Here is an 18,080-nt window from a genome sequence, read left to right as displayed (position 1 = left end):
GGGTTCAAACCCATGACCCTGATATTAAGAGTCTCATGCTCTACAAATTATGCTACCTCTCTCTGTGGATGATGTTATTTCAGATGCCACATGCTATACCCAAGGTTGCTAAGGCTAGAAACAGAACAGGTCAAGGTGCACAGCATAAGCCTATGGTCATAGGTGAAGTCTGACAGCTCCCTCTCCCCAATATTCACTTTTATACATTTAGAAATAAGTACAACTTAAATAAAACCACCACACGACATAATTTTCATTTTTTTTATTAACCTACAATTATAAAACGTAGTGTAAATATTTTTATGCAAGAAAGTGAAAATGTTTGCAAGTGACTAAACACACTACCAATTCTATATTGCTGCAGAATGCACAAATACTGCATTTTTACTTTAGCATTCCATTTCAGTACCAATGTCCAGGGCTGGAAAAAGCCTCAAGAATCTGGTCACTTAGAAGTTTGATGCTGGAGATTAAGATCCGCCCCCCTCCACACAGTAGAACAGTTTTATTCAAGTTCTATTTAGTTTTAAGGACACATTTCCAAAAACAATGCAGGATACAAACAAAATCTATTAAAATGAAAATAGCACAGTAGATTGAATACAAAAAATAAAAAATAAAATAAATGGTGGAACAAGCACTTTGAACTTATCTGTTGTGTACGACCCACACCTAATACTGCTTATTTGTTTCATCATGGTTGAAAATGGATTGGATAGCAGAGCTAGCATTTGGTGCATAAGCGCTAGCACAGTGAATTCTGGCGGGAGAAAGTATGCAAAATAATAATAAGCGACAGAAACGCGAGCATTTTACAAGCATCTGATTGAGGCCCTTAATACAGTTTTAAATGTGCATTAAACCCCTTCATGTTCCCGTAATAGGTTAAGAGGTCGAGAGAGATATCGTCTGCGAGGGTGAGGATACTGGAGATTGGCAGTGGCAGCATCGCAAGAGTGCTCTATCAGAGGAGCAGGAGGTAGGAGCTGGGCATAACTGGACCATCTTGATCCAGCCCGTGGGGAATCCAGAGGGGGAAAGAAATACCTGAAAACAATGAAGACAGGAACACCAAAAAAGAAAAAAGGAAAAACAAGAAAAAAGAGAATAGTAGTAAATATGAGGAGAACCAAAGGGGAAGAGAAAAGACATGCTGGGGGGAGGGGGTGAAGGCTTTAGTAAATCCATGCCAAAAATAAAATATAATGGCCAAAATCATGTTCGCAATCAAAACAAAAATGGTTATGGCAGTCTGGAAACTATTTGGTTCGAATACAATATCTCTAAATTAAGATATGCCTTATGTGCATTTTGCAAAATAATAAATTATCTGTAAATTAAATGAGTTCCTAACTATCAACATGTTTTCTCTCTCCTTAAAACCATGTACTGTAACTCAATGTTTTTAGTAAACACTTGCAGAAAAACAGGCACACATTAATTATGCAGATATATTTATGCTGTATTTGCATCCACATTAACTTTAATGCAGATTTTATAGAACAGATGTGAAAAAACCCTGTTTTTACAGTGCTTAGATTTCCACAATATACAATAAGTGACTCCTTTTCCACTGAAATACAGTCTGGGTGCATATATACATAATTCTGGAGAAAATGTAGGATAAAACCAAATACATCTGGTAAATTAAAGGCTTAAAGAACTATTACATGTCACTTTTTATGACTTACCCGTAATATTAAAGACACCACTTTATAATCTTTACAATCTTTGGAAATGTAGACAAATTTACAGAACAGAATGGCAAAGTTAATAGAATCTGGAGACAGGACATATTTAGAGCTACATTGACATGCCGCTATATAAAACAAGGCATTTTCTTGCCATGTCCTGATGAATGTTTGCAATAGGACACTGCTTCAGTCTGTTCCAGAGCAGTAACTCAATTGCACAGAAGCAGTGTGTGTCCTCACTATGTAATGCATGAAGCATCTTAAAGGCAATGGACAATAATTCAAGAGCAATTTGTCAATGCCACATGACAAACATTCATATGGATATGGTTCTCCACTACAATATTGTGACCAAAGGAAGTCTTGCTAATTATTCCATGGAATCATGCCACAGGAACATGCAACTATCAGGTAAGATCATTCTCACTAAAAGTATGACATTAATTAGTGTTGGGGCTTCTGGTGATTTTTTTTTTGTTTACTCTGAAATAGTATTTAATTAATTGTGAAGCAATTCCAAATTAAGATACTAACTGTACAACTGTCAAGGTACAACAATGCTTAGTTAAGTTTGCACATTGCAAATCCATTAACAAAAATGTAATGGTTAAGACTCATCTGAACAAAATGTAGAACAAAATCAATTATTCAAAGCAATTTAAATGAAAACCAACTGATTACCAAGGCTTCACACTAATACTTTCCCTGCCCAACACCTCAAATATAAAGGATGGTAATCCTTGTTACTTGGGTGAACTTCCCCCACTCTGATTTATATAAAAAAAATCTTTTTCTGAAGAGAAAGAGGAGAAGTGTCTCCACAAGAAAACTCTCCATGTTACTGTTTTTTCCCCACAGATTCCAACAAGGTCATACTGTGCTGGCTAGCAAAGTACGCATACAGTGTTTTTTAATAGAGCCTTTTGATTTGCTTTTAGTAGTAGGCAGACTGCTGGTGTCTTGGGAAGAGGTCAAACGGCGCTGGGGAGGGGAAAAAGGAGTTCGCTTTCCATTCCTGTGTGCATGCAACAAGCAGCAAAACAGCAAAGTTACTCCAGTTAGCTTGGGTTCAGCTGTGCTTTCTGTTAAAAAGGACATAATACAAATGGAGAAGGGAAAATGCATCACAATTTTAGACACATATGGTTATAAGCACAATAAGAATACTGTGGAACAGTATTTGGTAGGTTTATTAAATTTTAATCTTTTCAATCACTTCTCAAAACAATTTTAATTATTTCCTTGTTAAGCATAGGGTGTTTGTGACGTTGATCTCCAAAAGTGTTAGTAGTGTTACTAGTAGTGTTACTAACAAAAGTACCAGAATGCTGAGCCATAATAACAATATTCTATTGCATCAGCCTGCTTCTAAAACTCAGCATTTACATTTCTGTTTATATAGAATCATCAGGGCAATACAATATGTCTGAGTTCAGCCCCATTTTCAAATATGATATGCTTCAAAAGGGTTTTTCCACCCCACAACAGCAAGTATATCTCATTATTAAAGCTGTACTATTTCTGACTCCAAATTTGTGCCCTGGAATACAAAATTTTCCTCTGAAATGTAACTCTGAGATTATAAGGGAGAAATGGAAACACAAGAACCCTGTTTAACTGAACAGATTTGAAGACATGACCACTTTAATTTTATAGATTGCTGTCTTTCTAGCACTCGTATTTGTGGGCACAAGTGTGGAAAACATAAATCTACAGCATATACAGTGGTGCCCCGCAAGACGAATGCCTCGCTAAACGAAAAACCCGCAAGACGAAAGGGTTTTCCGATTTTTTAGCGGCTTCGCAAGACGAATTTCCCTATGGGCTTGCTTCGCAAAACGAAAGCCCATAGGGAAATCTCCGGGGACAGCGGGGAACCCTCCTCCCACCGCAAGCCCCAGGAAGAGAGGAGAAGCTGCGCGCCTTCCCCTCTGTTCCCGGACCTGTCCTGAAGGCTTGCGGTGGGAGGTCCGGGAACAGAGGAGAAGGCGCGCAGCTTCTCCTCTCTTCCCGGGGCTTGCGGTGGGAGGAGGGTTTTTCCTCCCCACCGCCAACATTCAGAAGGCTGTTCTGAAGGCTGGCGGTGGGAAGAAAAGCCCTTCTCCCGCCTCCAGCCTTCAGAAGAGTTCCCCGCAGGGCTCCCCAAGCTGTGAATGTCTGCCGCGCGCGAGGGGCGCTCTGCTTAAGAGCGCCCCTCGTGCGGGGCAGCAGGCTGCTATCCGCAGCTTGGAGAGCCCTGTGGGGAAGTCCGGCAGGGCTCCCCAAGCTGCAGATGTCTGCCCCACCCGAGGGGCGCTCTGCTTAAGAGCGCCCCTCGTGCGGGGCAGCAGGCTGCTATCCGCAGCTTGGAGAGCCCTGTGGGGAAGTCAGGGCTCCCCAAGCTGCAGATGTCTGCCCCGGGCGAGGGGCGCTCTGCTTCAGAGCGTCCCTCGCACCCGGCAGCAGGCTGCTATTCGCAGCCTAGGCAGCCCTGCAGGAACTCTTCTGAAGGCTGGCGGCGGGAGAAGGGCTTTTCTTCCCACCGCCAGCCTTCAGAAGGCTGTTCTGAAGCCTGGCGGTGGGGAGAAAAGTCCTCCCCCCCCCACCAGCCTTCAGAAGAGGTCCGGGGAAAGACTGTCCCCGGACCTGGTCTGAAGGTGGTCTCCCTAGGAACGCATTAATTGATTTTCAATGCATTCCTATGGGAAACCGTGCTTCGCAAGACGAAAAACTCGCAAGAAGAAAAAACTTGCGGAACGAATTAATTTCGTCTTGCGAGACACCACTGTAGTCTGAATTGTGTCCATCAAATGGGTGCGGCTGTATGAAGCTGCCCGAGGCAATCCTACACAAAAAGTTGATCCCTCAACAATGGTTCCTTTCAGAATCAAGTTTGTGAGGACAGGCCAAAAATAGACTCTTGTGTTGAAAGCTACTTTTAAAAAGTGGTTGCCTAGAGCTACTGCAGAACAGGATTGGAAGAGGGTCATGTTCCCAAGGAGTCTCAGGAAGTAGGAGAGCAGCACAGGAGGCTGAAGTCAAAGAGACCTTAGTTGAGAGACAGTAGGATAATGAGTGGTCAAGGTATTATAGGGCAACAAAAGGCAGATACAGTACTGCGAGTAGGAAAATAAAAGAGCTAATGACATGGTCTTCAAAATACTCAAGTGAACTCAGCATTTGAAGTATGTGAACAGTAACTAGAGGAATGTTTTTCTTTATAATATTTTATCTGTTGCATACAGGACACTGCAGATAAGACTAGGACAACTGAATCTGCAAGCTATTGATTTAAAGTTACTAATAATTATGCATATGAAAGCCAAAATGATGCTTAAGATTTTAGGGAGATTAATGGTGGGTGTTGACAAAACAAAGAGTTCTTAAATTGCAGAATTTACATATGAAGTGGCATACCTGCCAGCAGATGTTCCATTTACTGAATTCTGGAGGCTTGAATTGGCTGTGCCTAAAGGAGCATTAAAAACTCCCTGCTGAGTGGAACTAGCATTGACTGGACTCCCATTACCTTTCAAAATTCCAGTACACTTCCAGTTGTCCATGTAGTTAGCTGCATGGGAATGAACAAAAAAATAATGCAATTGTGACTTGAGAAAGATATTTTTATGACAGTTAAAATAGTATAACTAATGATATAGCTCCTAAAACACATTATATTTTTAAAAATCTAACTCTAGCCAGTCCTAAGCAGGTTACTACTATGTATGCTTAAGACTGAAGCCATAGTCTTCTAATAATTCAACATTTAATCACACAGAGAATTCTGAAGGAACACTTACCTTTCCAAAGCCTTACACACCCATCGTCTCCTGAAGATGCAAGCACTGTGCCTGTAATGTTCCAACTTACACGCCAGACCTGAGAATTGTGGTTATCAAACTGAGCCACTAACTGGACCTCAAATTTTGTCAGGCCTGATGAAGAAGTCAGTTCCTTTCTGTTGAAAGCAAAATTGTATATTGGAGTTTGATCTGCTTAAAATACATCCATTCTTTTAATTACAGAAAGTAAAACAATGTTTTGCCCTTTTTTGTGTGCTGCTTTAAAAAAAGGATTACTGTACTGAATATTGAATAAACTTACAAGGTTCTTAACCATGAGGACAATTAGTTCCATAGTTGAGAGAAAGAAAATACCAAATATCTGCTTCCACATTATAGGATATGTATGTCAAAAACTCACCTTAGTGGTTTTAATGTGAAAATTCGCACATCTTTGGTAGCTACAGCCAATATATGGAAGGACCTTCCCAGGTTTGGAGCAAATGCAATATCATGCACAGGGTCTGTGACTGTCATAAGTGTTTCTGCTTTTGCATACTTCCTGAAAAGTGAGACAGACAGTGTATTAATTTCTAAATATAGAAACATATTAAAGCCCCCCCCCCCAACTGTTTTTATAACAACATTATTGGTAAATTCTCCCATGAAAGTATTCTTTAAAAAGTATTCTCTAGATAACAATCCTTTTTTTCTAGAATGTATCAGAACTATAATTTGTACTATTTGATGTCTGGGATGTACAATTTGTTATGAAATTATTGCCATGTTATGAAGTGTTCAAGTGACAACTGATTGTTGTTATGAACAACAAGAGGATGGGACCAGGTCACTCAACAATGACACTGGCTTGAATCGGAAACATTAAATACACAAGTTGTCTTTTTACTTCAATGAATTTAATAGGCAGTGCTATGGAAATTATTTCTGAGGTACTTAAGTTCAGAATGGCAAGTCTGTTGATTCATAACAGAAAAAACAGACTGTACTCTTAGATTCCAAAAAAATTAAAACCATAGGAAGGGGAAAACTTTCCACAGATCATATGTTTCTCATTACTTCAACATCACTCACTATTCCCAATTAGTCAAATCAAGCTTATTATAGAGTTTGGATCTTTGAGTAGAATAAGCTGCTTTGTTTTGGCAACAGACTCTGTATTTGGAGGAAAGTACACAGGATAGGATTTTTATGGTTGGCATTCATTAATTAAATGTAGCTTTGCAAAACTTTTAAGGAAAATAATAGCATATTATTAGGAAAGCTAAAATATTTAATATTCTCTACAGATTGTTGTTCAAGCCCGACTTCTGTCATTAAATTATCATGGGGCATTGGCAAGTTACTTCTCCCTCCGCCTCAACTTGAACATTAGCTATACTGCAGACGTGGGGAACCTCCTGCAGCAAGAAGGTCATGTCCCCTTGCAGCCAACTTTCTGAAGGTCAAATGCCTACAGTGGCAGAACCAGAACAGAACTGGGTGTGGCCAGAACAGGCAGAGAGCAAATGCACATGCAAACACCACCCACAGAGAGGGGCGGGGAATACTCGGCCTCACCCACTACCAGAATCAGGCTTGGATAAATGTTGGGGTTTTTCTTTCCTAGTCACAATGCTGAGGAAGGGGCAATCTTACAGAACACAGGTAGGTTAAAATCTTCTTTCCCTGCTGCGATTTCCCCCTCCCATGCACTCCCAGCATTGAAATAAATCGGTTTATAGCAGGAACGGAGAACCACTTTCAGCCTAAGGGCCAGATTCAAACCTGGTCAACGTTCTGGAGGCCACATGCCAGAAGCGGATAGGATCATCTTTAACTGTATTTCACATATACTTTGGAGGGAACTTTAGTAAAAGCAGCAAGGCAGATTAGAATGAAGACAGGTGACAGTAAATAGCATTGTATGATTGGCAGGTGGGTGGAATTTGCTATAAATGGTCACACAGGCCATTTGGAGGGACCACTGGTAATCCATAGTATAAACTTAAAATCAGTACCAAATTAGGGTTTCAGCGAACCATTTTAACATGTTCAAGTCTCAGAAGAACAAATGATGTTGTGAAGCAATATTATGAAGTGTTGAAAAATGAAAGTTGCTTTGTTTTCTTCCTCTTACCTGGTATTTTCATTGTATTCATAAATCTGAACTTTTGCCAGTACATTTGGGCTGCTGTCATCACTTCCTACAGCTATCATAGGTGCATGAGCGCGAGAGCTGCAAATGCAAAATGGAATATTTTTACAGAGGACTTCTGATGATGAAAATAAATTCCTCAATATCTTTTCTCTTAAAAGACAGCATGCACAGCGGACACCTGATGGAACATAGGATCCCAGGATCTCAGACAGAAAGTTTTTTTGCATCACCTACTTGCTGATCCTTCTAACTCAGGAGTAGCTAACACAGTGTCCTCTAGACATTGACTCCAACTCTCTATAACCTAAGTCAGCTTAGCTAATGGTCAGGGATGATAGGAGTTGCAGCCCAACAACATCTGGATGGCCTCACATTGGCTACCCCTGGGTTATAAATATTCAACTGTCTTGGTTTCCTTTTAGACCCAGCACCACTATTTTACAGTCAAGAATTTAAATAAATATTACACAAGAGGGAAACAAGCCAATTACCCTTAGGGTTTCCCTCCCTCTTTACTTTCTGATTCAAGGGAATTGATATCTTACCTTGAAGGATTCCAAGAAATACAACTGCAGCTTAGTTTACATGAGATTTCATGCTGAAGTGACCACTGACTGAGATTCATAACATCTGGTGCTTCATATATCCTAACAACTCCATCTGCTGAACATGTTGCCAGCATGAGGCCCATATGCTTAGGAGCAAACTTTACATCTGTAACTGATGTCCTACTGTCAACCAGAGTAGTTCTCTTCACCTAAAGATAATCAATGGAACAGTCATTAGAAGAAGGAAAACAGATTTTTAGACGCACCATCACTTATTTATTTAGGTAAATAAACTTTAGAATAGAGAGCTAAATTTTTATCTGTAAACAAGATACTACACGTTTGATAAATTTTATGAAAAACATAACCATGAAACATAACTGTATTAGAAATCTTACAAGCTCCAAAGTTAAGGAGAGCAAGTATGTTCATTTGATATTATGAAAAGTTCAATTGAAATACATTCTAGCTGTAAGCATAAAGAATGCTCTTGTATACTGTGATGGGCAGATCATTGTTAATACTAAAGGTAAGAGCCAAGCAAATAGTAGAAGCTAATCAGAATTAAAACTAATAGATACTTGAATTTGAGTAAGACAATTCATTTATTGCCAGGTCAGATTGGCTAGTAGTGTCAAAGGGCTGCATTAGGCAGTCTCTGCTATAGGGTCCAGGCCTAGGGGCGCCCCCAACCTTGGAGGAGGGCTTTTCAGGAGGCAGTAAAGGCAGCTGCTGGAAGGAGAGAGCTGAAATGTTTCTGTGCATACGCAGAAGACTGTCAGTGGTATTTGAATCATGGCCTTTGCCCTTCCATACTCTTCAACCCCAACCTCACCCCAATCATGTGGATTAACAGGATAATCAACATCCCACCAGAGCTACAGCTTGGATCTTAACTTTTATTACACAAAAGGCATGGAGTTCTGTTCACATAATGGGGCTTTGTCACCTCCTCTCTGCAACTCCCTACACCTCCCAAAAATCTGCTCCTGAGAGTTGAGGAACTCTTGAGATTGGTGTAGGATATGCGATGTGGGACTGCAGATGGAGAGAAGTTGGTAGAAATCACACATCTCCTTGTCTGAATAGAAGAAAAATGTAGGGTCCAAGCTTATGATTCGTCAAAAGCCATGTATAGTAAACAAATCAAACTAAATATATCTATATATATTCAAATATGTAGCTTTGTGAATATATAACATTTCTTTAAAAACATTTATAATAAATCTCAACTGTGAAATTTAGCAAAGTAAATCTTTGAGGCAGCAACAATTTTATAAATTATATGTGAGAAATGAGTGCATTAGAACTGTCACTCTTCAAACCTTACCCAATGACTTTGCCCTCGAAGTTTATCATTGGATTCTCCTACTATTTCTTCCCATACAGCAGCTGTTCTGTCAAAAGAGCAGGAAGCCAAGACCTGTCCAAACTCTGGATGTGCCCATGTAACACGCCACACAGATCCACTATGTGTCTGGAAAGGTAAGAAGAACTGGAACTTGAAAACCAAAGACTAAAATTGAAGATGTTTTAATGTATGCAGGCTGGGAGAAAAAATAGTAACAGCGATATAAATTAAGTATCAAACATCAAAGCCCCTTTACAGTCCTCCCCTTGACTGATCCATTTCCCAAACACAAACTAAAATGTCTGGGACAGATGAATATTCCTGTATTGCAGGGAGTTGTATTAGATGATCCTCAGTGTCCCTTCCAACCCTACAATTCTAGGATTCCATGATTCTATGTTGTATACCACCTACCCAGTTAACTGAAGTAATAGGGTCAAAGTTCATGCACACATAATATTCCAAGTGGACCCCGGAGGCAATTTCCCACATGGATACATGTTGGCCACATTTGCATGCCACACAAAACCATGGTTTGAAGCAGGCAAACCATGTGCTCCTTTTGCCTGATCCACAGTTTTGTGTCACAAGTATTTTTCCGTTTATAAGACAATGTTTTTTCCTTAGAAACAATAGGCAAAAATTGTGGGTCATCTTATACACGGATAGCGCGGGGGGATTGGGGGATTGGTGGCAGCAGCCAGCAGGAGATTGGCAGCAGCGACTGGGTGTGTGATCGGTTGCTGAGGCTTGCTGACGATTGGCTGTGGCAATTGGGCGGCCGATTCATGGCAGCAGCGAGTCATGCGTGCAATTGGCTATGGTTGTGTCGAGTGGGCAGGTGGGCTTTTGGCAGCGAGCGTGCAGATGTTTGGTGGTCATGGTGATGCGTGTGATTTGCAGTGGTGGGCAGGCTGTAAAGTGATTGGTGGCTGTGATGGCCCCCCCAAAAAGCTCAACAACTCTTGGCAATCTCCCCCACAAAAAGCTCAAGAACTTTGGACAATTCCCCCCCCCCAATTTCTGTTGCAGTCCCCAAAAATAGGGGTCGTCTTATACTTGGGAGTGTCTTATACACGGAAAAATATGGCATTTCCCAAGTGGCATATACAAAAGGACTTGATGAGATGGACGTAAGGAATAACTCATACGACACTGAGCTTTGGGATAGGTAGGAGTTTCTACCATATCCAAAAGTCAGCACAACATGAGAGACCGCCATCAAATTTCTTTTAATAAGAAGAAGGATGTTTTTGTGATTCATATACTGCTAGGCATCTTGAAAAGGACCTGCATATTGAAGAAACAGACTGGAAATATGGAAAGTGTGAATGGAAAATTCAAGGAAAACATTTTTGCAAATCTGAACAGAAACATGAACATCTGTATACATGAGCATCTTTATAGTTTCAACAGAGAGGAAACAAAATTCCATCACAGGAGTTTTGTAAATATTCATAGGGACTGACTTAGCAGTAAAGTAATTTACTGTAAAGTAATTTACACCGAATTACAGTGGTGCCCCGCAAGACGAACGCCTCGCAAGACGGAAAACCCGCTAGACGAAAGGGTTTTCCGTTTTGGAGGCGCTTCGCTAAACGAATTTCTCTATGGGGTTGCTTCGCAAGACGAAAAAATCTTGCAAGTTCTCGCGGGTTTTTCCCGCTCCCCCCCTTTCCTAAGCCGCTAAGCCACTTATCAGCTGTTCCACTGATAAGCCGCTTAACAGCTGATCGCTAAAAGCCGCTAGACCGCTAATAGCGCTAATCCGCTAAGCTGTCAATGGGCTTGCTTCGCAAGACGAAAAAACCGCTAGACGAAGAGAATCGCGGAACGGATTCTTTTCGTCTTGCGAGGCACCACTGTATAGCTGCAGACCATTATTGGGTTACACATTCAGGCTGCAATCCTTAAGAAACTACAAGGGAGTAAGCCCCGTTGAACAAAGATAAATTTCCTGCTGAGTGAACATGCATAGGAACATGCACTGTTTGGAATGAATCTTTCCCTACATTGTGGCTTCTCATGCCAAAAACTGTTGCATGCAACTGATTTTTCCAGGTTTCAGCCCTTACCTTCCAGCTGGCAGTACAGTGCCATTCTCCATTTTCACCTTTGTCCCAAACCTATTAAGAAAACCAAACAATATCTAAATCTTTTATTCAAAAGTTAGAGAAGGTACAGTGATCCCACAAAGAAGTCCACAGATCAAGGTTTGTGGAGAGTCCCAGAAGGATGTTAAACCACAAATGCTCTTCTATAATATCAACTCATACGTGAGTCAAATAAAAATTGTGCATAGATTTCTCTATAAAAAGGACAGTGAGTGTGTGTGCTATTCCAATTTGGAATTGCCTCTGTTCACTAGAACCACAAGAGTATCTGACCCCAACATTGGATCACTTGGAATCCTTGAGGCTACTTATATCATTTTCTAACACAGATATAATTTCTGTGCAGGGTTCGAAATTAGCAGGGTGCCAAGCACATTTTCTGCTTAAAGATTCTCCATTTGTGAGCACTCTCAAGGATTACTAAAATGTATGTGCTTTGAAGTCTCGAAGTACAAGTTAAGTATAGACAATTAACAATTAAAAGTAGAGTTTTGAAAACTGAAGTTTTCAAAGTAGAGTTTTGAAAACTGAAGTATGGTACCAGTATTTTTAATATAAACACCAAATAAAACATGTATTAACAATTTCTGCTAAAAATTTGGTATTAACAATGTGCCACTTATGTGAAATGTGTATTAGTTCATGCTTATCAAAATAAAAAATGTTGCTGAATCCCATGGCGACTAGACATTGTTTTGGTGCCCTCAACCCAGGTCTCAGAAGCCATTTGGCTCCTAGTTTTTCTGTCCCAGTTTCTAACACCACTTCTGTGTATGAAAAGGTTATATGGCATAGCACATAAGTATTTGCTGAATACACATTGGGAAGTTACAGCTAATCATAGCATCACACTACATGCAGACATCTACATGTGCAGGATGACACAGTGCATATAAATTTCTACATGGGAGCAATATTTATGCAGGAAAATTGTCATGTGCAAAATGGGTCTTAGAAGTAATGGTTAGTCTCTCCAATACATCGTCCTATATAAAGCAAGATACATCAATTTTATCATTAAAACTCTGCATTTTTACCTGGGAATGAAATACATTTACCACAGTGGGAATTACTTCCAAGTGAACACATAATTACTGACGTGCAAACTTTACATGTCAGCTAGACATGCGTAATTATAATTACTATATATAGAATATATAGAATGCAGGTTTTGGTGTCCTCGGGTGTCTTCCCGTGTAAAAGTTGGGGTGTCTAGGCGACGTTTCGACGAGGTCTCACTCGTCATCTTCAGGCTGGTGCTTTCGGCTTCTTGTTACTGGAACAGAGCAGGATCTCAGTGTTTGAGTTCCTATAAATACTGTAGAGGGGGTGTGGTGTATAGCCTCCAATGTTCTGGGCAGAGAGGAAGTTCCCAGGCTAGTGTGCCTTTTCTTCTTTTGTTCCTTAATTACTTGAGAGATATCTTGAGTGATTTCTTGAGTGATATCCTGAGTACCACTTAGGTGGGTCATTAGGTGTGGATTAGTTGTTAAAGTCTTTGTGTCTTGACCTCTTGAACTTTGTGAAGAGTTTTCCTGAGAAGATGGCTGTACTGTACTTAGTTGTGCTCTGGCTTGGCTTCGTGTATAGGGGCGAGCTGTGGTTTTGTGGCTTGTGTCAGCCAGATCTGTGTAGGGATTGCAGGGGGGTGCAGCATCCGGAGGTGCCACCATGGATTGGCTACTGGATGGTGTCTGTAATTCATCTGTGGAGAGGGTCTGGGTTTGGGTCTGGTGTGGTTGATTGGTGTTGGCGTTCTGTGTGCCTCTGGATCTGGTGTCAGTTTTTGTGGGGAGGGCTAATTTCCAGATGTCTGGCAAGCGGGATGTGTCGTCACGCTTGTTCATGTTGTGAGGGTGTTTCTCTATCTCGATGGCTTCCATGATTATTCTCTTGTGGTGTACAGTACAGCCATCTTCTCAGGAAAACTCTTCACAAAGTTCAAGAGGTCAAGACACAAAGACTTTAACAACTAATCCACACCTAATGACCCACCTAAGTGGTACTCAGGATATCACTCAAGAAATCACTCAAGATATCTCTCAAGTAATTAAGGAACAAAAGAAGAAAAGGCACACTAGCCTGGGAACTTCCTCTCTGCCCAGAACATTGGAGGCTATACACCACACCCCCTCTACAGTATTTATAGGAACTCAAACACTGAGATCCTGCTCTGTTCCAGTAACAAGAAGCCGAAAGCACCAGCCTGAAGATGACGAGTGAGACCTCGTCGAAACGTCGCCTAGACACCCCACCTTTTACACGGGAAGACACCCGAGGACACCAAAACCTGCAATATATAGAATATACATACACACCCCTAATGAACATTACTCTGAATTGCATCCAACAGTAGTCCCACTGAAACAACTGAGATCCATTAATTTTAGTAGGTTTACTCTAGGTAAAGGTCAGTATAATGCACACCTCTAGTCTGTGTCCTTTCTCAACTGCAAAACTAGTATCCTTACTTGAAAGTCCCATTGAGCTCAGTTCAACTTACTTCTGAGTAAACAAAGAGGATCAATCTATATCTCAGCTAGCACACACTTACACAGCATTCTGACTATGTCTACTCAAAAGTTTTAATTCAATGGGGTTTACTCCCAGGTTAAGAGGGGTGAACACTGAAGAATGATTTACAATCCTAACCCACCTACTTGGGAGTAAACTCCATTAAATTCAATAGGACTGGCTTCTGAGTAAACATGGTTAGGATTGCAGCCTAAATCGTTATTAATCCCAAATCACTAATTCCCATTAAGGAAAATAAATCCAAATTGTCTACACCTATTGCAAACCTGTACTGCAAAACTCTGTCTGGAAAATAATCTCAAACCACTTTTTTAAAGCAAACAACTTATTACGTACATATGTTACAAGGCCACACAAATCCTCTGATGGACCCATGGGTATTAACACAAAACAAAAATCAGAAAAATTACAGTCGTACTAATGCATGTTTAATGAAAAAGCCTCTGAACATGTCCATCATCCCACATTATTACTTGCTTTCTCCATTAATAAGTTGTGACTCTTCCATCTACCATGACTTGCCCAACATTGCCTTTGAGAACCCTTTAAGTATATTTGCATTGCACTGGTCCAAAATACAGAAAGATGATTAAAGACAGAGGCGTATGCACCCTTGCTGTCTGGAAGCAAGCCCCGTCGAATTCCGTGGAACTTTTGCCAAAGAGGGCAGGAGACAAGACACGCTGCTAGAGAAGTTCCCGACTTAACCATTTCATTCATACCACAGCATCCTGCCTATTTTATTATTAGTTCAAGTACTGTAACTTGAAGTTGCCACCCAAATCAGTCCATAGGCCTGTTTTGGGTGCGTTGGGTTTTCTCCCGCGCTACAAAAACAAAACAAAACTGGGACTCTCTCATGTCCTACTATTTGTTATTTCTTCCGTTGCAAAAGGCTGCTATAAAACGTGGTCCTCCTACATGCCCCCCCCCCTGTTACCCAGCGCAGGCAGAAGTGCCCAAGCCACTGCAGTAGCCCCCCTTGAGGCCTGGCCGAAGGAGCCGGCCAGCCACCAGCCGAGGGGCAGCGCGTGGTCCCCGAGAGAGGAGGGCGAGCAAGGGCGCCGGCCGGAGGAGCAGGGGCGTCAACGGGCCCCGCGCGGGTCTAGCCCGATTCACGAGGGGAGACAGGCCGGGGCGCGCGGCCTTCGCGCGCTCTCCGCATCCCCGCACCTTGACACTCTGGTCGCTGGAGCAGGTCGCCATGCGCCGCCCGTGGAAGTCGAAGGAAACGTCGTGGATGAGGTCGCGGTGGTCGGCCGCGATGCTGCGCGCCACGAACATCTCGGCGGCCTCGCTCCGTCAGCCGAGCTCGCTGCTGCTGCTGCTGCTGCTGCTGCTGCTGCTGCTGCGATTAAGGCAGCGGAGGAGGCGAAGCAGCGGCTTCCCCTGACCAGCAGCTGCACTGAGGGCGCGAGCAAACTCTTTCCCCTTCTCTCTCTCGCTCGCCTCGAAAAGGCGCGCCTGGCTCAGTCTAATTGCGTGGAGCGCCGGGCCTTAGCGGGGAGGAGGCGGCCAATGGAGCGTCTCCCCGGCGCTTGCGCTTTGGCGCCTTCCCCTCAGGCAGAAGCCGAGGCAGCCCCGGCAGGGGAGGAGGGGAGGGAACCGACGAGCCGCCCCATTGTCCTTCTCGAGCGAGAAAGAATTTGCCAATTTCCAAACCCAACAGGCGGAAGCTTTAACCCGCCCTGAACATGCTTGGGTTTGGGGTTTTTGCCGAGACGCACGCCGAGGAGTCCGCTTAATCAATTTCGCCTCTGGCAAGAAGCACCGGTCGGGGACGAAACAATTTGGGATCCGGTGGCTTTGCTCTGCCCTAGTAAACGCCCTGTTTGGGGCCCTGAGCGTGATACCAGTGGCGGAACCACCGCTGGCTAATAAACTGCTGCAGAGCACGCTCACCCCCCCCCCCCCGTCCCCAGGTCAGGAAATGTCCCCCGCCAGCATATCCTAACCTCCATCAGCAAATATGATTATGGCTGAGAATTCAGCTGTTAGACTCCAGACCTTTACACACTTACCTGGATATACCGGTAAGTTTCATTGAAATCAATGGGACTTCTAAAGTAGTTGCATTTATGCAAGACATATGTCAACATTGCTGCAATTCTAGTTTATATTAAAACACTCAGTTTAACATGGGGATGGGATTTTGTCCCATTAACATTAAATTGGTCCAATCTAAGTACTTTCTCTTAAATCAGGAGTGGCTAACCTTTGGCCCAAAGGTAAATAATTTGACAGGGATGCCAGTGATGAATGTGGTCAAAAGCTGGTTATAGCCAAACTTGCAGGTAAACATTTACCACAACATACACCCCAGCATTGTGTTTGCTTTTTTCCTTTGCCACCACCCAAGTTGGTGTGGTGGAAGCGGAGAAATTGCTTTGGTGGACAGATCACCCTTGCTTTTTGGACTGAATCCTTATACAGTAGACAGCTTTCACTGTAACAATAACCAGCAATACATGCTATAGAAGAGGGGCTGTCTCCACAGTGCCTGTAGGCACCAGTGTGCTCACCAGTACTTGTTAGGAAAGGCTTCAAAAATCCACAATGCACACAATACTGTTTGATCTTATTGCTCCATTCCCTTTTACACTGGTTTGGCATCTTGAACAACTAACACCATTAAACATGCCCGCATTTCATTGGATACCAAGGTCATATACAGTGTTTTCAATTCTGAAAGAGAAGTGTGAAGTTTCCTTCTGTAAGTGTGGTAGTGACAATTTTGTGCTATACAATACACCAGAAGTTCCCATTAGCTAAATACTGTGGACCCATGTTGTTCAAAAGCCAAGCCATGGATGCCCTATTTTTGAAAAATTTGTTATCTCTATGGTAGTTTTTGTTATGTGAATGATGTCATGGACTCCCTGGGTGGGTTATGAGAACCTGGATGCTTAAGTCCAGTCAAAGGTGACTATGGGGTACGGCGCTCATCTTGCTTCAGGCCAAGGGAGCCAGCGTTTGTCCACAGACAGCTTTCCAGGTCATGTGGCCAGCATGACTAAACAGCTTCTGGTGCAATGGAACACCATGACGGAAACCAGAGCACATGGAAATACCATTTAGCTTCCCACCACAGTGGTACCTATTTATCTACTTGCACTGGTGTTGCTTTTGAACTGCTAGGTTGGCAGAAGCTGGGACAGAGCAATGGGAGCTCACCCTGCTCAAATTTGAACTGCTGACCTTCCAACCAGCAAGCCCAAGAGGGTCAGTGGTTCAGACCACAGTGCCACCCACTTCCTTGAACCACTGCAATACACCCATTGCAGTCATTTTGTGACTTGTGGTTGCAGCACTTTTGTCAAAATTCATAATGTACCCACTGCCCCAAAACGTTGGTAACTTCTGCATTGGTACAATCTAGTTGTATGGCTTTTGTGCATTTTTGTTTTTCATTATTTACCTTTGACAGAAAGTTTTTACAGAAAGGCTAGATTGTTCAGCAGTACAGAAATATTAGCAAATGTGTAAGTAAGTAAGTAAAGGCTAGATTGTTCAGCAGTACAGCAATATTAGCAAATGTGTAAGTAAGTAAGTAAGTAAGTAAATAAACGCTAGTGACTACAGCTGGGATCCTTTGCGTGTAAAGTATCTGTTCTATAGCTGAACTATGTTCCTCTCAGCATTCCTTCTTTGTGACCAAGAAACAGAACAAGTGTGGGACTAAGCAGATGAGGCACAGGCAGTGGCGTAGCGTGGGGGGTGCAGGGGGGGCCGGCCGCACCGGGCGCAACTTCTGGGGTTAGGGCAAATCCACGGGTTAGGGGGCGCAAATCACTTGCCTTGCCCCGGGTGCTGACAACCCACGCTACGCCACTGGGCACAGGGCCTGAGCAGGTAGGAACAAACTTGATTGCTCATTACTGAACTCAACACTGGAAGGAGCAGGCTTAACACAACGTTG

The 18,080-nt window shown here is 42.5% G+C and overlaps 1 protein-coding gene across 4 annotated transcripts; it reads right to left on the bottom strand.

The window, feature by feature from the left end:
* Nucleotides 1–247: 247 nt before the first annotated feature.
* Nucleotides 248–15,779, bottom strand: SEH1L (SEH1 like nucleoporin). 4 transcript variants are annotated; one of them, XM_081873766.1, is made up of 9 exons: nucleotides 15,335–15,776; nucleotides 11,588–11,638; nucleotides 9,492–9,638; nucleotides 8,159–8,370; nucleotides 7,593–7,691; nucleotides 5,877–6,017; nucleotides 5,474–5,631; nucleotides 5,091–5,244; nucleotides 248–1,047 (listed from the first exon to the last, which is right to left on the bottom strand). In XM_081873766.1, exons 1-9 carry the CDS (start codon nucleotides 15,443–15,445, stop codon nucleotides 858–860), a joined length of 1,263 nt encoding a protein of 420 aa, XP_081729892.1. In that variant the 5' UTR covers nucleotides 15,446–15,776; the 3' UTR covers nucleotides 248–857. The 4 variants fall into 4 exon arrangements, with proteins under 4 accessions (XP_081729892.1, XP_081729894.1, XP_081729893.1 ...); XM_081873768.1 differs by lacking the exon at nucleotides 248–1,047 and adding an exon at nucleotides 1,207–2,776 and having other exon boundaries at nucleotides 15,335–15,775; XM_081873767.1 differs by lacking the exon at nucleotides 248–1,047 and adding an exon at nucleotides 4,466–4,705 and having other exon boundaries at nucleotides 15,335–15,779.
* Nucleotides 15,780–18,080: the final 2,301 nt, after the last annotated feature.

Source organism: Podarcis erhardii (genome assembly GCF_964252035.2).
Source record: "Podarcis erhardii genome assembly, chromosome: 8".
NCBI lineage: Eukaryota > Metazoa > Chordata > Lepidosauria > Squamata > Lacertidae > Podarcis > Podarcis erhardii.
Note: the sequence above shows the minus strand (reverse complement) of the source record. Positions and strands in the feature narration are given on the sequence as shown.

Bases quoted from the DNA above. Each gene is read 5' to 3' on its own strand.
- SEH1L (XM_081873766.1), bottom strand. From the start codon at position 15,445: ATGTTCGTGGCGCGCAGCATCGCGGCCGACCACCGCGACCTCATCCAC. The intron at 9,639-11,587 runs GTAAGGGCTGAA...TTACCTTTCCAG, and splicing joins ACTGTACTGCCAGCTGGAAG to ACACATAGTGGATCTGTGTG. The intron at 5,632-5,876 runs GTGAGTTTTTGA...TGCTTTCAACAG, and splicing joins TTCACATTAAAACCACTAAG to AAAGGAACTGACTTCTTCAT.